This window comes from Vidua macroura, chromosome 1 (genome assembly GCF_024509145.1).
Source record: "Vidua macroura isolate BioBank_ID:100142 chromosome 1, ASM2450914v1, whole genome shotgun sequence".
NCBI lineage: Eukaryota > Metazoa > Chordata > Aves > Passeriformes > Viduidae > Vidua > Vidua macroura.
This window is the reverse complement of record NC_071571.1, coordinates 6433352-6454826: the sequence shown is the minus strand read 5'-3', so window position 1 is coordinate 6454826 and position 21475 is coordinate 6433352. Positions and strand designations below refer to the sequence as shown.

At 43.4% G+C, this 21475-nt stretch overlaps 1 protein-coding gene across 7 annotated transcripts in view; it reads left to right on the top strand.

Moving 5' to 3' along the window:
* PRKAG2 (protein kinase AMP-activated non-catalytic subunit gamma 2) overlaps positions 1 to 21475 on the top strand; it is a 236211-nt gene that overhangs the window by 112409 nt on the left and 102327 nt on the right. Inside the window, exon 1 of one of the 7 annotated variants that reach the window (XM_053991823.1) lies at positions 15456 to 16218. The exons of the other annotated variants lie outside the window; for them this stretch is intronic. Within the exon in view, the coding sequence (XP_053847798.1) occupies positions 16113 to 16218 (106 nt within the window). The 5' untranslated portion in view covers positions 15456 to 16112. Of the gene's footprint in view, positions 1 to 15455; positions 16219 to 21475 lie in introns of those variants that run through there. 7 annotated transcript variants of the gene reach the window in all.

The window sequence follows — 21475 nt, the reverse complement described above, 5'->3', positions numbered from 1 at the left end:
CTTGTGTGGAGAGCCTGGCATTGCCCTGCCTGCCTGGAAATGCTTTGGCTTAGGTTTTGAGCTAAGAACTTTGATTATGCTTGCTGTTGTTTTGTTTTGTTGCCTTAAAAAAAAAAAAACAAAACAAAACCAAACAAACAAACAAAAAAAAACCCAAAAACCAAAAAACTTCTAAACCAATTAAAACATTAAAACATCAGGGACTAAAAGCATCCCTCCCTCCAAACTAATTTCAGCAGTTCAGGAAATCAACTTCTCCTCTTTTCATCCCAGGAGAGTTTAACATTGCCTTCAGGTCAGGATATGACACTCCATATCAAGGTAGACATTTAATTGCATTGATAAATGCATGAACCACAATGCAATTAAATTTTGGCTGAGGAACACATGTGGAGGTAAGCCATTAATCAAATATTCTTCAACAAACACCATTATTTGGGAGTAGAGAGCATTTCATTTCAGGGTCACTGTGAATGTATCAGCTTCACTGCCTGCCTGAGCTGGGCAGAAGGTCTGGTGTCAGATTTGTTTGCTTAACCTCAGTATAAGGTTTCCACAGCTCTTCATGTTCACAGTCTTTCCATGAAACTGTTTAATGGTGAGAGAACTGCACCTGGCAACCTGAGCTGTAGCTCCAACAGGATGAAGGTGTTTGCTCTAAAGCTTTTGCTTCAATTCCTCTTTCACACTCACATGCCCCTGAGCACTGAGCATCCAGAGGCCAAAACTGGCTTTATTCCATGCAAAATAGAGGTGCACATCAAAACTCCACAAAAGTCAATATTTTCTGGAGGGAAGGTGAAAGAATTTCACGTGAGCTAATGCTTAACACAGGAGCAAGAGCAGCTACAGGTGGCAAATAGAGCCCGTGTGATTTATTCTGTGTTCAGCATCTGTATTAGTGCTGCCTCCTTTGTGTGTGGTAGAGAAGGGGTGAGTTTGGCCAGGTTCAGTGCACCTTGAAGGATTTCTGAAAGACAAGAAGCAGCAGTGGCAGCTGAAACAAGTAGCCAGCTAATAGAAATGGGCTTTTGGCAAGGGAGTCCTCAGCAAGGCAGCACCAGCCTGAACTTGTTCAGGAGAGTGAACCTCAAAAATGAATGCATGGTTAGCTGAGTTTTTTCATCTTTTAGAAGAAAGTGTTGCCTGTTGCAGCAAAGCTGGTTAAAATGTGTTTCTACCTCCATAAAGACCAAATTTTGCTCTGTTATGTGCATTTAAAGACATTGGATTTACCACCTCTGACTTTTTCACAGTGACATAGGAAGATTTCATTATTGGGCTCTGAACCCAGTGGAACAATTTCCAGACTTGGGTGCCTGAAATTAATCGTAAATCCCTGAGCCATCTAAGCCAGTTGATCTGAAGAAAAAAGCAAAGACCTCCTTAAAACAAAACAAAACAAAACAAACAAAGCGCCAAATAAAAACACCAAACAAACAAAAAAATCACCCCAAAACCACCAAACCAAAAAAACCAGAAATATTTTGGCTAATTTCAGCAATATTTGCTCACCCCCCCGTGAAGATGGTGAACAATAAGCAATAGTTTCCTACATGGGGATCTAAGTGTTGGGTTTTGTGCTTAAAAGCCAGAGGAAAACCCTTCTGATGCAATCAAAGGGATAAATAGTAAGTAATGAGGAATATTGCTGATCTGACATCTTGTATGTTTGCTGGTGTTCACAGAAATCTTTCAAACAAATGGTGGGGATTAGTGCAAACCCATTTGTACAGCTCTCTAGATTTTGTTGGATCAGAAGCCCAGTCTGCAGAAAAATAGGTGAATTATCAGCAAATTCTTACTAGTGTCAAGGGAAGACAGGTAGGGAGAGATGTTCTAAATTTAGAGAAATGGTCAAAGCCATGGCTGTGGAGTGACAGATTTGGGCTTTGTTGCAGATGTTAAGAACATTTTTATTTTACTCTGTTTGTTGTAAAAACAAAGACCAAAAAAGAAGCTGAGATTTAACATTTTTCTCTATTTCATTGATGTATATAATAAATAGCCATTCTTTTGGGATTCCTTTGTGATGGGCCACAGTCCCTTGAAGTTTGTTTAAGCAAAGAGGACTTAGGCTCTGGTATTATCCAGGCCATTGGAGTGAAGAATGTGTAAAAAATACTGGAATATGAAAATGCAAATAAGAAGATTAGCATGTTGTATTTCTGTGTGTTATATGGAACATCTCCACGTAGCAATAGTCACACATACCCATGCTGTCAAATAAATCCTGAAAGATAAGGCTCTCCTGATTTTTGGGTGGTGTGGGGTATGTGTGGAGCTTCTGTGCAAGGGAGATGTCATCAGGGGGGTTCTGACCCATGCTGATGTGCTGCTTTTTCATTTAACCACAGAGTTTAGGGATGATGAAGAGAGCTGAAATCCCAGATTTTTTTTTTAAAGGGAGAAAGCCCCACCAGACACTCAAGGATGGTGGCTACCTTGGGATTGTCCCCAGCCTCAGAGAGTGGTGCTGGAGGAGCACGTGGCTTTTCCAGAGGGTGACATTTGGGGTAAGGTTCCTCATTATATGTGACTGTGCTGGTAGCTGGGGAAGCTGTGGGTGGCTGCAGTCCCTCAGTGAACCAGGAGAAGTTGTGCAGCCCCAGGAAGCCACAAGTTAGAGAAGAGGGGATTGAAGACCTTTTGGAAACTGTCCTTAAGTCAACTCTTGCTCCAACCACAGTTTCTTGGCATGGGTTTTGTTATTAAAGACATGTCACTGCAATTAAATGGCATTAAAGTCAAGCCAGCCACTGCTGAGGACTGGCCAGAAGTCATGCTGCTGTTAAAGTCACCCATCATTTTGGGATGAGCTTTGAGGCAGAGTGTCTGGAGCTTTGTTTGAAGCAGCTGGAAGCCACAGTGGCTATCACAGGAAGTCCCTACAGCCCCTCTGTTTGGAGAGCTGGGATTTGGAGACAGTGAACATTGTCAGTGGAGGAGCTTACAAAGCTGAATGGGTAAAAAATCTGTGCTGCAGAATGGGAAACTTATATCCAGTACATGCAGCTGCTTCCCTGGAGAGCCCAGATACAAACTCAGGAAGGGGGAATGCCAAGAAAGCATGGACAGCAGTGATGCCAGGGATTTGCCATATTTGGCTCTGGTTAGCCAAGAGAGACCAGAGAGGATCCAGCTGCCCTGGGCTGGGCTGGGAGCCTCACCTGTGCTTGGAAAAGAGAATTGGACAGCGTCATTATCAGGACTCACACCATCATTTTTGCTCCCTTATTGCATTTTGTATTGTAAGAAGAGGTGTGCAGTGGGAGAAGGCGTTTCTTGTGCCCAAGTTCAGTGGGAGCCTCCTGGCACTGCCTCCATGCACTGACTTTTGCATCTTCAAACACATCCAAGTGCTCTGATGGTTCCAGCAACATCAGACTGGGGAAGGCAACAGCAAAAGGCATCAACACAAAACGAGCCTGTTGAGTCATCTCCACCTTTCTTTCCTCTGCCTATGATTTTGTCCATTCCAGTTTTAAAGCTGAGAAGAAGAGACATATTTTTCAGGCTTGTTTCTGCTTATAAGTTTCCATCCTTTTTTTTTTTTTTTTTTGTCAATGTCAAGTTTTTCTGAGTAAATTTTTTGCCAGTGCTTAAATTTTAAAATTTGGAGTGCTACAACAGGAAAGTGTCTTCTTCTCTCCACAGAGCTGTTGAAGTTGACAATGCCCAAAATCTCATGTCTGCTACTATTGTAATAAGAGGGAAAACAGGATTACATTGAATAGATGAACCTCATGTGTTCACACAGCTTTGTGCTTGGCATCAGCTGGGAAGAGTTATGAGATTGTGGTACCTGTTCTTGTCGAATTCAAGCTTTATTTACCCTTTTGATATGATGCGGTCATGATGTTTAGTATTAAAATATATGGATTTTTTTAAATGAAGAACTGGAAGAGGAAGGAGAGCATGCCCTTCACTTCAGCATGGCTAAACTGAGTCATTCCCCAGTGCAGAAGGGCTCTGCAGGAATGATGTTTGGGGTGGCATTGTTGAAAGACTTGCTTGCCTATTGAAATCCTGTGACATTATTAGATAAATTTTAAAAGTGATGCTAAAGAAAGTATCTGAACAGCACATCCTTTCCTTTGGAAAATAACCTTGCAGGGTGCTGAAATCTGCTGCTGTGGGGCACTGGGATAACTGTGCATTGTTCCTCACTTGGGAACCATGTCAGGGATCAGACTGGAAAAATTTCCTGCAGTGGATGTTTTTTACTTCTCTGTCATCTAGCTGCCAGGAAGAGTTTAGTGCTGTATTTTGTATATGCACTTTGGTCCTGTTTCTGTTTCTGCCTGAAGCTCTCCAAAATCCTTCCAAATTCTTTACCATAAAGGATAATAAAACACTACAGTACTTCATTAAATGGCATCCAGAACTCTTTTCTTCAAACACTAAAGCACAAATCAGATTGGGAGCAGAACAATAAAGGGAAAGACTGGGAAAAAATCACTTCCCTTTGGAGTAGCTGGATTTTTGCCATCTGTGAAAACCTGAAATCCATCCACTGTAACAAAAAATTAGCAGGTACTTAATAATGCTCTTTTTTCTCCAAGACTCCATGGATACCCACCAGCAGTGATTTACTGTAAGCACTCCATGAGAAGCAATGTTAAATCCTGCTGCCTTCTGCTTTGGAGGTCACGGAGAGACAGCTGAGCAAATCTCAGCAGTGGCAAATGCAAGGCATGAAATACTGTCACTGGGAAAGAAGGATCCAAGTTTTAATCACATAAACAGATTCTCATATACTTTTGCAATGCTATTTTATAAAGTGTTTATATAACTGAAAAGATTAACCTGGAGAAAAAAAAATAAGGCTAGAAAAAATATTTCTACAGCTTCTTATTTATGGCTTTACTATGGTTGAGGAATTAGTTTGCATTTTACAAAGCCGAAAAGTGGGGGAGGAGAGAGAAGGAGGGATCTGAATAAGGAGAGATATTTGCACGGATCTCAAAATATTAAAAACCTAAAATCCCAAGGAGTTACTCCTGTCAAATGCTGACATGCAGGCAAATCTGAGGCTGGAGCAGGACTCAGTATCCAGGCAACATCAACATTTTTTCTTAAGCTACTGCCAGTGCCGCTGACAGCTTTTGCCACTTTATGGCCACATTAAGAAAAGAAAATGCCTGACATCACTGACATTCTTAGAAATTACTTTCTTGACCATCCAGCAGATGCGAGGCTCAGCAGCTCACAGCACATGCGCATCTTGCAAAAATTCCGAGGGAAAAATCCGGTGATGAGTTCATGGCTAGGAACTTGTGTTTCTCTCTAAACCTGGCACTTTGTTTCCCCAAAGTTTCTTATCCTCTGCCTTGGACACACATACTTGCTGTGCATTGGGGAAAGAATCATGTTCAGCTGAGCTGTTTATAAGCAATTTCTGCCACTTCACTGAAGGCTGCAGGGATAGAGGAGCCCTTTGCTGTCCTAAGGAAGTCTCCAGCTCTTCTTTCCTCGTTCTTTTCACATGGTGCAAAAGCCAAGGAGGTAAATGAGGTTAAGAACATAATTAATACACTAATAATGCTAATATAGGAGGGGGAGAGGCCCTTGATTTGCAGCCTTGAAGGGGTGAGGTGGGCACAGAGTAGTGCAGCCTGGTGGGCTCAGTGCTGTAAGGAAAGGACACTGGTTTGCCACATCCTTAGAGAAATGCAGGTGGTTTTGTGCTGATATTGTTAACACAGTGGAACTTTTCTTGGAGCTGAGCAGTCAAAACTGTTGAAGAGCCAGCTTCATTCTTCACTGTGGACCAACTCAGGCTGCACCAAGCACTCTCCAGGCATGGCTGCATGTTTTGTGCCCTTGCAGCAGAAAGCAAAACCATCTGTGACATCAGGAAGTGCCTGGTGACAGCAACCAAGGAAAGGTTGTGAAGACACTTGGAGCTTCCCAGTCATGAAGGGGGGTACCACAAAAACCCAGTAAAAACTTGCTGCTGACATGAAGCTGTTTACCTCTTAAGCACATTAGGATGAGAGGCACAGGGAGCTGCTGAGCAGCAGAAAGTCCTTTGGGCTCTGCTGGTGCCCCACGCGTTCCCTCCCACGCCGGATTTGTGCAGGCTGGGATTTTTGCAGGTTTGTGCAGGCAGGGAGGGTAAAGGCTGGGACAGGAGCATCCCTCTCTGCTTCCAGCTTCCCCAAAGCTTTGTCCATGAGCCTGAGTGGATCTTCTCCATTTTTTATGAAGGTTTATTAATTAATGTAGTTTGAGAGTGTGAATTTTGTAGCAGGTGACTGTAAATAGGGAGGACTGAAGGGTGCAGGGGGAATTTGAAGAGCTGATTTAGGCTGGTGGTGTTGAGGGCTCTGATTCAAAGATCAGCAGGACCTTCCTAGTCAGTGCTGTGCTTGGCACAGGAGCTCATGTCACATCTTTTAACACGTGCAGGAAAAAAAAACACTGAGAAATTAATTTAAAGACATCTTCAAAAGCTCAGTTTTGCTGGCAATGAGCCTGGGTTTTGCTGCTGAGCACAGTGGAAGTTTGGTCTCTTGGGTTGAGGGTTGGTGCTTTCCACCCTGCACTTATCCCTCTCTGAGCAGTTCCTGGACACAGGAATTTTGCTGTTCGCCTTTGAACGCAGAGGCTTGTAATGGATATAGGCAGCAAATAAACAGGGAGGAAAGCCAGAAACCTGTGGTCACTGTAAAAATCTACTTCCTCTGCTGTGGGTCTTCATTTTCTTTAAGATTTTTAATTAACTTTCTGGTTAATAGGAGTAGAAAAGGGATTAGTCTAAGCTTGAGACTCTTGCAGTGCAGTAACATCTGAAAACAGATTTTCCTCTGAAGCTCTCACAGAGGTGATGTGGGTTTTTCCTGGCTGTGCAGTTGCCTGATAGCAGAGTTTAGAATAAAACCAAAGTCTATTAATGCTATACTCAGTCCCATTTCAGTGTTTCTTCCTCCCCTCCTCTGGCCTGAAAGTATTTTATTATGACTGGAAACAACCTGCCTGGTTTAAAGAGGACTATGTGGCTTGGAGCAGTAATTTCTGTTTGTGTCTGTTAGCACAGAGGTTTTAATTTTTTTTTTTTCTCCAGTGACGTGCTTGCAAATAAGCTGAGCGTCAGATTTGCCAGGCTTTATTGCCAGCTGCCAGGTGATGATGGAGTGGTTTTTTCCACAAATATGTAATAATAACAAAAGTGTTCAGTCTGGAACATGGGTAGGTTTTTACAGGCTGTTTTAGGCAACCTTGACTCTGAGAGCCAGAATTGCACCAAGTGGGAGAAAGCTCAATGCCTGTGTTAGAAATGTGCCCCTGAGAACAGAGGCACCTGAGTGAGTGACTAAGGATGGAGGAGGCTTTAGGGGCAGACAAGAGATTCAAGAGTCTCTGCTGCTGGTTATATCCAGAGCTCTGTGACCATAACAGTGAGCTTCTGCTTTGTTTCTTGATGTGGAATGTGTAAGGATTAGTGACAGGGGGGCTACTGGGTAGAGTGCTTTCTACTTTAAGCACTGAAGCCACTGCATGAACCTTTACAAGATCTGGGGACCTGATGGCTCTCTGCAACAAATTCTGATCATCTGTGATACTATTTTAGATAATTTTCAATTTACGTGACAAGATACAAATAGTATTGGGATTAACCCAATGTATTGCTAAGACAAGTCACACTAAAAGAGATTCCATGATTCCAGAAGTGTCTCAATTTGAGGCTCAATGTGTTTTGAGGAAGTGAACAGGGAAAGATGCTGGCTGCAAATTAAGTGTCAGCTGGGATGTGCCTGAGCACTGGTCCTCTGATTCATAAGGGGATCCTAAAACAAAAATGACCAAGGAAACGTGCAAGGAGTGGCAGTGGTGTTGCCCCTTTCCCACTCTGTCTCTGGCTTTCAAGCAGATCCCCAGGGACACAGCTGACAGCCTTTCCAGTCTCTTCCTTTATGATTAGCTGCTGTGAAAAGTTTCAGGCTGTTTTTTCTCCTGCCAGGTATTGTGTGTGCAGACTGGCAGGGTTGACTTTTCCAGGAATATTTTCTTGCTGTCTTGTAGCTCCCGGGTTTCCAGTCCTTCTGTCATCTCAAGACATAAAGACTCAAAGCTTTCTCTAGTTCACGTCTGCGTTGGTCCCAGCCAACCCACTGAGATTTTTCACACAATCCTAAAAATAACAACTCTGAACTTCACAGTGCTTGGTGTTTTCACTGGTACAATGAATGAACAGGGAACTTTTCACCACCCAAGCTGTTCCACACTATCCTTTGAATCGTAGGATTGTGCCTTCCACAGTCACAGGAGCTCTTTAGCTGAATCCTGGGGATCCTTTTTTCCAAATCACCTGTCTTCCAGTTACACAAATTGGTAGAATCATCAATAAATGGGAAATACTTGGGTGGTTTCTAGATCATTGTCAAGAGTAAAACAACCCAGTTTTCCCATACATGTCCACTGTCTCTTTCTGTGTCCCCTTTGTACCTTTGGAGATTGTTAAGGTGCCTCTGTACCACCTCAAAAATCTGTAGAGTCTGTCTTTCTCACAGTGCTTTCATCTCTCTTTAAAAGCCAGTGAAGTTTCTTTTGCTATCAAAATTGCTCGGTGTCATCTGGGTGCAAAAAGTGTAAAAGCCCCATTAAAACAAAAAACAGCAACAACAAAACCTGGAAAAAGAAACCAGAAAGATTTTCTCTTCCAGAAAGATACAGTGTGTGACAATGTGTATTTTTTCCTCTATATTCCCATCTCTTCTGGCATATTTGGAAAACTAATTCTAGTAAACTTCCTCTCTCGATATATCATCTATATCTATATCTATATCTATATCTATATCAATATCTAAGATGGTGGTGGTTCCTGAGATGTTTATCTTGGGAAGTTAACAGAGCTGGTTTGCCAGTTGTTCAGTTATTATGACATTAAAGCATGCAAAGCACTTGATTTTATTTGTTTGCTTACAACTAATGATGCTTCTGAGTCATTAATTTTCTTGGGAAATTAAGGTAGAAAATGAAGACAGATCTTGAGGGATTTTTTGTGGATTTGTTTTCTGTGGGTTTTTGTTTTGTTTTATTATGGGTTTTTTTGTTTGATAGTTTGGTTTTTTGGTTTGTTTGTTTTTTTTTTTTATTTTGGGGTTTTTTGGGGTTTTGTGTTGTTTGTTTGTTTTTTTTTTTTTTTTTTTTTTTTGTTGGTTTTGGTTTTGGTTTTTGGGTTTTTTTAGGTGAAGGTTAGTTTGTTTTTGGTTTTTTCTGGTTTTTTGGTGCAGCTTTTGGGTTTGTTTTTTTTTTTTAATCCCTTGTATTATTTTTTAAAGACCTGAAGGTCTGGTGTATTTTGCTAAGAATGGCTTGAACAAACAGATGAAGGGATTTGCTGCAATTCCAAAAGACTGTGCAGAGGGGTGGATTTCAGTTCAGTCCCCATCTACATACAGAGGATTCCTCCCTTTCTATTGTATTCCCCTGGCTGGAGCAATCCCACTTGTATTAAGAATGCTGCGTTGGATGATCCTGTAGGAATTTTCCCTCTTGGCATCTCTCCTGTGTTTGGTTCATCAGGATGGAGTCCTGTGCAGTGTCCTTGGCCATTGATGTAACCACACTGGCAGTGGCTGTAGAATTAGTTGAAGTCCTTCCCATGGATACCCTGGCTAGTCCTTGGGGTTTTGTGAGCTTTGAGCTGAGTTCAGTGAGCAGTTCAGCTCACTGCTACAAGACCCTGCTTTCACTGCCAAAATAACATTTATGTAAACACCTATAGGTGATCTCCATGTAGTTTTCGGGTTCTTCTGCACCATCACAGCATCAAAGAGCAGGAAAGGCACATAAATCCTCCTTTGCCCTTGAGATTCACAGGGAATGTTTTATTACTCTGGAAATTGATGCTCCCTTGCATCTGAACTATGAGGTCCATTTTTAATCAGTGAAGAGTGGGAGAGTCACTGGTGAAACTGCTGGAGTCAGGAATGGGAAAGGCTTCTCAAGCATTATCTAAGCATTTAGCTTTTCAAGGTGTGGTTCAATTTTCTCTTCAGCCAGCATTTCTGTGTTGTCTCACAGGTCTAATAGAATGCTGCTGGCCACTGTCCCTGATTGTATGTATGTAATATAAATATAGCATATATGTCTTTATTTCACCCACTGGGGCATAGTAATGGGTCATTTTGGGGTGACTGGTTTGTGCAAGGTTGGCATGCAAGGACAGCTGAGCACTGGTGCTAGTTTTTGCTAACTCAGTGAGGTTCTCCCCTCCCCTCCCCTCCCCTCCCCTCCCCTCCCCTCCCCTCCCCTCCCCTCCCCTCCCCTCCCCTCCCCTCCCCTCCCCTCCCCTCCCCTCCCCTCCCCTCCCCTCCCCTCCCCTCCCCTCCCCTCCCCTCCCCTCCCCTTCCCTTCCCTTCCCTTCCCTTCCCTTCCCTTCCCTTCCCTTCCCTTCCCTTCCCTTCCCTTCCCTTCCCTTCCCTTCCCTTCCCTTCCCTTCCCTTCCCTTCCCTTCCCTTCCCTTCCCTTCCCTTCCCTTCCCTTCCCTTCCCTTCCCTTCCCTTCCCTTCCCTTCCCTTCCCTCTCCAAAAACTGAATCAGTGCAGTGCTGTATTTCTGTAGAATTGTGATGCTCTGGTTTTTAAGTCTCTCAGATTTCATGGGAGTTCAGTATTGGGATAGTTGTATGAATTTCACTTTTCAGGTACTGCCCATCCCTAACATATTATCTTTTTGAGCAATCTCTGTCTTATTTCATTTGCTGACATTCCCTTTGTGATGCATTCAGTGCTGGTTTTAAGACTTTAATTTAAACTGAAGGGGGTATTTTGTTCAGCCTTACAATGCCCATTTTAACTTTAACATCATTTAATCTGTTCCAATTCTGCATGAGAAGTGAAGAAGCAGTTAAGAAATGAGGACAAGAAGAGAACAAAAAGGAGATTTGTGATATTCCACTGAATTCTATCTTCTTCTCAAGGTTTTGTGGATCGATATATTTGAAAGACTTCATAGAAGAAAAGAAGAAAGAGGAGCAAGAAGAGATGAGAAAAGCCCAAGTGGAAAATGCTTCTAAGGAACTTATTATCTCTGCTGTTTTTCTTTAGCTGAGAACTTACTAAATTTTAGAAGTGGTGTTGTCACCAGACATCTTGTACTTCCTGGACTGAATACTGTTTTGGTGTTTTGAGCACAGCCAGATTGTGATGCATTTAAAAACAGCTCAGTTTTTCACAATAGATGTGAAATTGCTGAAGAAGTGAGTGCTGGAAACATATGCACCAAGTTTATTAGAAGGATGGGGGGAAGTGATAAAATTATCATTTGGATGGGATCATAGTCATCAGTCCCAGCTTATTGCTCTTCTGGGATGGATGCTCTGGGTCAGAAAAAGTGTTTTTCTTACTAGAAATCACCAATACGCCAACACTAAACACTACCATTGCTGTTACTCCTATTCCTGCTGGTTTGTGTTACAAGGTCTGGAAAGGTAGGATGGGAAAACATCACAAAGATGCCAGGATGTCATTTATAAGTAATTTACCAAGAGTCCTGGGGAATATAGTGTGCACCTTAGGGGACTGTGGGAAAGAAGTGAAATTAACCTTTTAAATTTTTCTGGCAGATTTTTCAGAGATTGAAATGTTTGTTAATGTATAGTGAAAGCAGCATGAAGTAGTATTAAAAAAGGGGGATGAAAACTCGTTACACAGAAACACTTGGTTATGATTATGGGAAGTAATTGAGCCCAGCTTGGAGTCATAAACTTGCAATTCTTTTATGGGGTGTGAGCTGGGCTTGGACCAGATGGAGAAAGTGGTAGTTTGTGTTTCTCTTTGAAAACATGGGCTGTATGTTCTGTTCAATCGGCCTGCAAATGGTGTTCAGGCTAAACAGGCTTTTTGTTTTTGTGCATTGCATCACCTGGACTCCAGAGGTTTTTTTTTTTTTTTGAGAGCAAAGATCTCTTTTACATATTTATTTGCATGTTATTTTGAAATATTTTCCACATTTTCTATTTATATGAAATATGGTTGCAGTTAAGATGAGTCTGGTGTTGTAAGGCATGCAAGCATGTACCAGCACCACTGACAGCATTAGAAAATGTTCAGTTTTGCCAACATCATTATGTAGAGTTTAAAAAATGAAAATTAGAAAAAAAATCCAATTTAGGGGAAGCTTTTAGGACAACATGGCAGAGAAACATGATCCATGTAGAAATGCAAGTATGATTCATACTTTACCTTTCTGAGCATGGATCTGAACTTTATTTCTCTTAGCAATGACAAAAACAGAGGGCATTTTTGAATGAGGAAATTCTCAGCAACGAGGAAAGGGAAATACTTGGTTTTGCTGATTTGCAGTCAGCAGCCAGTTCAAACAGTAATTGTCACTAAGGGGATACAAATTCCTCTTAGCCTTCCTGTTTTGAGCTAAATGAGCTCTTAAATTTCGAGGAAGAAAACGTTGTTTTTTCCATTTTCACATCAAAATAAATTAGATAGCATTAACTGGCCCCCACTGCCTGCCCTGTGTTCTGCTGCTGCGTTTGTATATCAGGTTCAAGCTCCTGTTAAAAAGACAACTGAGGAAATGCTTTGAAATACCAGTTTTTAAAGTATTTTCCCCGTGGCACAGAATTTACACCTCTGTAAAATGGATGAATCAGTTTGTGTTTCAAAGCTCTGGTGGCTGCACTTGTTTGATGTGAAGGCATTTTCCATATTTTCTGTCTGGTGACCAAATCTGAACACTTGCCCTCAATTCTACCTCATAGAACAAACCTCCACATCACATCCAGAGTAAAAAAGATTTTTGTTATGTTTGTGCCTGAGGAGTTGTGGTAAATCACTGAGGGCATGTCCTTTTATCCTGATAGATGGAGAACTTAAAAGCAAGAAACATCAAAAAGAGGGAGCCCAGCCAGGGATGGGGGTTTTGGGGCTGAGGTCTGGTGAGCTTTGCAGATACAGTGGGACTAGGGAAGTGTTTCTCACACATACACCAGTGTTTGTTTGCTCCTTCCCCAAAAATAACTTTATTAAGCTGCCCATTGCTTGGTATCTCTCAGAGTGAGCTTGTGTAGGATTTTTGGAGGGGCACGGTGTTATCCTTATGCAGCTAAAAAATCATAATATGGGATAACTAATTTGGGAGATTTTAATGAAGCTTGACAAGAGTACATTTCATGGTTGCTTGGAGGGGATGGAAGGGATTTGTGTTTTCAATCTCCAGAACATAGATGGCCCCAAAGGAACACTTTGAAGCACAGCTTTTTATTATTAGTTTTACAAGATCCTTGCACTGGAATCATTAAGGAGATGTAGTACCTGGTGTAAATGTGCAAGTGTCTGCTAGACCATTAGCTGTGGGAGACAGACTGATTATACTCAAAACACTTAGTGCTTTTTTAACAAATTACTGCGAAAGTCAGTTGTTAAACAGTGTTGTTTCATTTTCTAGTAGCTCTGTGTAGAAACATTAGAGTCTTGCTGCTTCCCTTAATGAGGGGAAATGAGCCCTCCTGGTGCAATGGCCCTGCTTGAAAAGGTCATCAGTGACTATTTATCCTTGGTTTCTATCGAAAAGGGGGCTGTTTCCATGCTGAAGCAATAGCAATTCTTATCTCATTAAAAAGGGATTTTAAATTTTTTGCTTTCTGATAACATCGAATCATTCCTAGCAATCCTTTGGCCACTGAAGAATGAGGAATGCTTTTCCTCCCTGAAACAGAGGGAGCTTGAGGTTCAGACTGAATTGGGGGTGTAGGCAACACTTCTTGTGTCTTTGATCAAATAAAGACTGGACAGGGAACTGAATAACTGTTGTCAAATATGTCAGGGGTGGCTCTGGATCAGAAAGGAACACTGTTCTCCCTGTGCATGGTGAGTGAGAAGAATGACTTAGTTTGCAGCAAGGAGAATCCAGGTTTGGTTTGGGGGAGCTGGTTTTCAAACAGGAAGTACTCATGGAAGTAGGTTGAGAATCAGCACTTGAATTGTGCTTGTGGGGAGAGCCAGAGCTTGTCCCACGGCAGCTGCTGTCTCAGTGGTGGTGCCATAATCATGGCAGAGTGAAGGGAGGGGACAGTGCAGGTGAAGTTGCAGAGGTAAATGTGGTGGTCACTCACCACAGATGGGGTGTGCAGAGCTTAAGGCTTCTTACAGCTACATTAAACCAAATATTTGAGTAACACAGACACTTTAGCCTGCTAATTCCTCAACTCATTGCTCTTTTTGCTTCTCCTCTGTGCTGGGTGAACAGTGAGCCTCAAGGGAGGGGCTGGAGAAGGGGCTTTGTAAACACACTGTGCTGACAGGAGCTTTTATGCCAAGGATTGTTATTTGGTTAAAAGCAGCAGGATGTTCACTTGCAGAGCTGAAACAGGGCCACAGAGATGAGGGTAAGAGAAAGTGGGAGGACTAGTCAGAAGGGGAAAGTCTGAGAACAGCTTCCCATTAATTATCATCGTGCCTCACTTGGATATCAGTTCAGAGCCTTGTGTGGAAGGTAATTAAGTGTCTTGGTAATAATTTGATTGTTTTGGTTGCTAGGTGAAAGAACAATGGTGTCTTCTGTACTGTCTTATTTCACGTTCTTCACAGGGTAGACTTGGGGGAACCTCTGGTAGCTGAAAATGACAGAGGAACCTGCTGTCACCTCTGCACATATTCTTGGGATCCCTGAAGGCCCAGGGCATCCTTGCATTAATGCATCTTTCTGAAAAAACAGAGCTTGCAAGGAATCTGTGTTGATAAAGGCCTTTTCTGCAGCATTCAAGGCTGGGCTTTGTTGTCCTTCCCAATGATATTAAGTCCCAGAAGTAATCATGGGCACAAGGAAGAAGTCATGTTTCTTTGTAGAGGAAAAAGGTGATATAACCTTCAATTCCTCCTAGGAATTAAAAAGATAAGACTCTCATTACTCATATAGCGTTTGATTTTTGAAAGAGCTGAGCCTCACAATCTAGTGCTGTCCAGAGGAAACATTAAAAAAAGCTTTTGATTTAACAGTGCATTTACTATGATCTTAGGAAGGTTGGCTACGATGGTTTGACCATGCCTTGGATCATGCTTGCACCCCTCTCCAGCTGCTCGAGATCCAGCCCACGATAATCAACCCCTTCCTAAAATAAACAGCTCTAAATGTAGACTCAGAGCCAAACATCATCATACAGCCTGGCTGATTGGGATGAGCAACAGCCTCGTGCATGTTTGTCTCATTGAAAAGACCACGAGGTGGATTTAGCTGTGTTGCAAACAGCTGTGCTGGTGCCTTTTGCTTTGCAGAAAGCGAATTTGAACAGAGCGATCTGCACTGAGCACAGGGACACGTGCAGCACGGGGAGGGCACGTCACAGAGAAGTGTCACAGAGAAGCTCCAGCCCTTCACTCCACGGTTTCCAGAAAGTATCAGCCTTCTTTTTATGAATTGGCAGGAGCTGGATCCCATGAATCCATCGGTCATTAGCTGTGGAGGGCCAGGCGTTCCGGAGCTCATGGAGTCAGCTGGGCTCTCCTGTCCCTCCCAAGACCCAGCACACGTGAATCAAAATAGTTGGGTGATGTCACGTCATGGTGCCAGCGTGCCTGGGACACTGCTGCCAGGAATTGTCTGTCCAGGGGTGGTTTCCTTTTACAGCCTGTTGAAAGAGTCGTCATGCCGAGCTGCACGTGACAGCTCCCTTCAAGAGGGCTGGTGGCTCCTTCGCACCGTCACTATTTTTTAAACAAGGGAGCTTATCAGGCGGCTCCTGACCTTTTCCACATGAGCTGATCCACTGGGAAACGTTTTGGTCTCTGAGGCTTCTGACAGCTGATGTATAAGAGCTCTGTGGCTGCAAGCTGGGCAGACTTTGAACTTCTCCCCCTGTCCACGCAGACTTGCAGGGCAGTCACTGTATGCCGGAATTAAGGCTGGAAGCGCCTGGCAGGCAAGGGTTGGCAGCCTGCTGCAGGACAGCTCTCCACAAAGACCACAGCCAGGCACCTCAGAGCTGAGCTGCTGGCCAGCTGGACTTCTTTTGCAGCCACACTGTCTTTCTGGAGAGTTATTTTCTCACACCTGGGCTTTTGGTGTGAGCAACACCTCGCCTTGCCCCTCGTGCTGCTTTTTTTTCCTCCAGCCCTGGGCATGAGCGACAGCTGCCGCCACGCGAGTGCATGTTGCAGCTCATGAAGCGTTTTGGCAGCTTCAGAGGGAGCAAGAAGAGAAAGGAGCGATGCAAAATCTTGGAAAGGCGCCACTCCGACCCCCAGGGCCTGTCTGGTAAGGACCCTCTGCATCCAGCAAGGAGGGACACTGCTCTTTGGGAGAGGGTGATAGTGAATAATTGAGCAAAGTGTTGTGCTCCCCAGTTTCACCGACTGAATCGTGCATTTGTTGTGTGGAGGTTATTCTGGTGTGGGTTTGCACCAGAGATGAAAATCTCAGCTGACGCCTGTAACACATCAGCCATAACCTTTAGGAAAAGAGTGGTGGTACAGGAAGCTTTGCAGTAAATCCTGTGGCATTCAGAAAGGACTGTTGCCTGATGTCACTTTAATTGAACAATAACAACTAAGTTCTAAGTTAGGCCTAATTATATCTATTGATACATGAATTTTAAGTAGAGAAAAAGTTCCTATCAGTCTTGTAATTAATGCATTTGAAAACATCTTTCTGATACTGCAGTTATCAGTATATTTGTGTTTGAGTTGCAATTCGGGACCGTTCTCTCTTAAGCAAAAGCTTTTCCTCATCACTGAGTATCAGCTCCAATACAGGTGCTGAGTTGTGTGTGTCAGAGAGTATCTGTGTGTCACATAAGGATCAGCTGGTCAGGACAAAAGGGATTTTTCAACAGGATCTGGCTGTTGTCTTAATAATGGAGAAATGCCAATTTTAATGCATTTCCTAATGCATATGGACTAATGGTAGCTGGTTCTCTGAAGACCATGAGTGTTACTGAGCAATTCTGTTCTGTGACCGAGAAGGTTAAAACTGATATTACACTGAATCAGCTGGATAAGGCTCAGTTTAGAGAGGCTGACATGTACAAAAGGTAGGCAAGGCTCTTTTACTCTCTATTGATCAGGAGTCACTGTGTCAAATCCAGCAGAATGATGGAAGTAGGAGTAGTGTTGGACCAAATGCACAATGTGGAGACATACATGTACATTTGGTGATGGGGAAATACAGCTGTTGGTTGGGTGGCTGCCCTGGAGTCTTGGTTTTTCTGTATAATGTTTTCCAATTTATTTAGTGATTGGTTGTGTAATTTTTAAGTTGTAATCCTTGCAAACACTTCTCCTTTTGTTCCTGCTGCATACAGTTAAGTAATTTTAAATCTAGAACTGTTTACTGTGTCTTGTTCTGTGTTTTCCTAAACCCACCTGGTGTTTCTGTGGGAGTGGTAGGAAGGTCAAGGTGATGTGAATGAGAAATGACCCAGGTCTTTGGAGTTTCACAGTCTCAGAAACATGCACAAAGACAGGTCACAGGGTTTATGCAACAAGAAGGGGAATATTTATCTTAAAGACATAAAATTCCTTCCCAAATCTCTGGTTAAACTTCCTAAATTCTCATGTAGAGTAGATAGAAACATAGGTGCAATTTGTTGATTGAATGTTGAATGGCACTTTGGACCACTAATTCACAGTCTGGTTGTGGTTTCATCAACACAGGGGTATAACCAGTATCTGCAAAAGGATTCACTGCTGGAAGCACTAAACATAGTGTTGCATATCTGCTTCCTCTGAGTCTAACTCTAAACCCTGTCCTCAACTCCCTCCATGGAGAAAATAATTTGTTCTGCACCAAAAAACCTGACTACATGAACTGTACTGCTTGTGACAGAGTTATATAAAAAAAAAATAATTGAAAAGTATAATGCTAGCACTGCCAAAATACTTGCTCCTTCTTTTCCTCATTCCTGTTATTCCAGCTTTGTAGCCCACTCCAGTGATACACAGTGAGTACCAGGCAGAGTTTTCTACACAGTTTTTACTCTACAGATCTTGTAAGAGTGTGACCAGGTCAGCTCCCTGCACTTCCATCACCAACAGAGAACTACTGAGTCACAAGGGTGAGAAAAATCAAATGAGATATATCTGAGTTATTGTCTTCCTTGGATGCTCTGCTGTGGGGATTGCCTCTGCCATCCCACCAGAGTCTGGATTCCTTTCAGGGAACAGGTTAACACTCTTGCAAAGGCCTTCCCCTCATGCCCCCCACCCCAATGGCCTTAATTAATTGCAGGGAAATGTCAAAACAAAAGCTTTGCACTATTTGCTGCTTTCAATCTGTATCTTGTAGCTTTTAGGCCTCAATAAACACTCTCTGAGCAGCTTTCAAGGGAAGTGCTGGCACTCAGCAGGTTTTATGACCAGTATTAATGTGTGCAGGAGCACTGGTAGCAGCCAGGCTTGGTGGCTCCTCAGGGTTAATCACACACCAGCACATCCCATTTGGTTGTCATCTACCATCAGGGGTGAGAAATGAATGACAGCAGCCTCCCTGTTGGTAAATGAGCTTGGACTGTTTTCAGAAAAGGAGTGGAAAAGGAAACAAGAGGAAAATATCCCATGATATTTACCCAAAAGGGGTAATCTGACACCCAGACTGGTTGAATTTGGAATTTTTGATTTTTCTTGGCCACTTCCGTAAGTGTTTTAAGGAAGAATCCTCCAGTCCTTGTAAATAGGGTTGGGCTAGATGCCATCAGCCCACTGCAACTAAAATTATCAAGTAGTACCATTCTTCTGTGTATCGGTTGAGCTGAACCCCTTCCCTCCTCTGCACTGGTGCAGAGGTTGCATCCTGATGGAGAAATAAAGAGTGGCATTGCCAAGGATGGTCATCTCTGTAATTCCCTAGGTTTGGAGCCTTACAGTCCTTTTTTTCCAAGTGAACAGCAAGGGGAGACCTGAATGCAAACAGAAGCAGAGAACACACAGAGAGGGAAAGGAGAAAAACATGAATGAGTACCAGGAGCAAACGAGAGCAGGAGTGAAGGCAGAGATCCCACAGTTTGCTCTGGGAGAGGAGCAGCCAACAGGGAGACCTCAAAGCTTGAGCTGTCCACCAAACAACAGGGAAGCTGATTTATGCAATGGGATTTTGGCAGGGCTGAGAACAGGGACTACCCAAAATTTCTCCAGCTTCTAGATCACTGCTGCATAGTTTCCTCCTTCCTCTTGCAGTTGCTGTGCAGGGTTCTGGCAGTTTCTCCTCCTGGCAGCTCTCGCCGCAGCCCGATGTGTTGTAAATGGATAGGCTCTGTGGCATTTCTGAAGGGGAAAGATTTTTGACCTCAGAGAGGCTAATTGCTCTGCCCTTTAAAGAACACCATGTATTCCACAAAGGACTGGGTGACATATGCAAAAGGAATAATGTTTAAAGTGTTTTTTTCCCTACCCAAGTCATGAGTGCTCAGCAAAGGAACCGCTCTGCAGCACATGTGGCTGCTGTGAGGCTGCACCAGGGCTGCCTCGTGCTGGGCATTTAGCCTCAAAACACTTGTTTTGGAGTCTTTTAGCTGCATGGAAATGCCCAGGAGCTTCTCTTTGCCCATGCTGCTCCTCTTGGGGTTTGTTACTTTAATCAGGTAGCTTTTAATCATCAGGTGCCAAAGCTGAGCCCCAACAAGCCAGGTCCAAGGGGCTCCAAGCAAGCCTGGGTGCTGCCCCTCAGCCCCTGTCCTATCTCACCTCAACAGCTCTCTTGAGGATTATTTCCCTGTTATAATTAGGTGCATATTAGGACTAAATGATGAGTCATTTAGTCATTTGCTGGATGTCTCAGACCCCAATAAACACAAGTGCAAAAATGCTTCAGCCCCACATGAATCAGGCGGTCCCAGAGTCGCTCTGTAACCTGCGCGGTGCTCCTTTCATCTCATGTCTCTGTAACCACCATGGAGTGGATGGAGGGCTGCTGAGGAATGGAATGGAATGGAATGGAATGGAATGGAATGGAATGGAATGGAATGGAATGGAATGGAATGGAATGGAATGGAATGGAGGGCTGCTGAAGCTCTAGAGTGTGTTGGGAGGTGCTGTGGGGTGTCCTTAGAATACTCAGCCTAAATGGAAATGTCTTCCCCTCTCAGTCAAAAACTCAAGGGGCTTCTTCTGTCTCTTGTCATGGTCCGTCCGAGACCCCAGGGGCTGGGTGTGAGGGTGGATCGTGTGTCGAGCAGAGAAATTATGTTCTTCCTTCCCAATAATGGGGATGTGGTGACTGCACCCATGATCACCACAAGCAGGTAATGTGCCATGGGATGTGACCAGCTCACACAGCTGTCCATGGGCAGGGACTTACACCAAACCAAAGAGCTGGTGCTTCACAGCCTCTCCAAGTGCAATTGAAAACCCAGGGGATAATTCAGCCTGGCTTTCATCACCTTTCATTGGCACAAGCCTGAGAACAGGGGCAGAAAACATGGGAGAAGTGCAGGGTGAAAACATGAAGCACAGAACACATGATGGAGTAGCAATTGCAAAAAGGAAACAAGACTTTATCTCCTTCCCTTCCAGCCTGGAGAGCTGCAGCTCACCCAGTGCTTCACCCCAAAGTGGGTGGTGCTGCTTGTGGGAGGATCAGAGATATTTATCTTTCTCATTCTGGTGAGATGTTTTTGTTATGAGGCAGTCGGGGAGAAATCATAGTGAAAAAAATTCTGGAGAAATAAATGAGAGTGAAGGAATTGCTGCATGTTCCAGCTCTGCCATAAATGAGCTGAAAGAGCAAAATCCTGTTGCTCCAGTAAAGCAGCTTAAAACCACCATCATCAGACACTGGGCATGAGAAACTGAGACAGCTTTGGTTTGTTAATGATTTTTTCTAGTGGTTTTCATGCTCTGTTGAGCTGACAGTGATTTTAGAAGATGTGCAGCCCCAGCTGATCAGTACTGATTAATCTTGTACTACAGAGAGAAGCTGGAAGCTGTGAAATTTCTGTAGTTGGTTGTTGGGAAGGAGAAAAGCAGTGACAAGCTTGATTAAATGTCTGAGACTTTTTAATTTGCCATTTTCTGCTTTCTTATAGTCACTGTCCTGGTGCTTTCTGGCACATCCTGGCTTTGTGCACAGCTTTGAGGCATTCTGAATGGGGGGACAAGGACTCTGGCCATGAAGCAGTAGAAACAGCAAGGTGTTTTCAAGCAGGCACCTGTAAATTCAGATAGTAATAAACCCCATAAGACCTCCACTGATTTGGTGGAAACTGAAATGGAGGTGGATTGAGCAGAGTGCAGCATCCCGCCTCTGCAGCCCTTTGCAGGCTTGAAGAAGATGTAGACTCTGCCCTCGCGATGAGTTGTCCAAGAATGCAAATTCTCTGAGTAATTTATTTTCAAAGAAGTTATTTTTGCCTGAAGGGCAGGTTAGACGTGTAAAAATACAGTGTGTTCTCGAGGCACAAATTTCCAGATCAGTGCTGCAAATGAATCTGCCCACTGACTCTTCTTCCCAGTCCTGCTCCAGGCAGCTCTGTGTCTCATCACAAAATTTGGTCCAAAATATCTGTATTACTATAAATGAC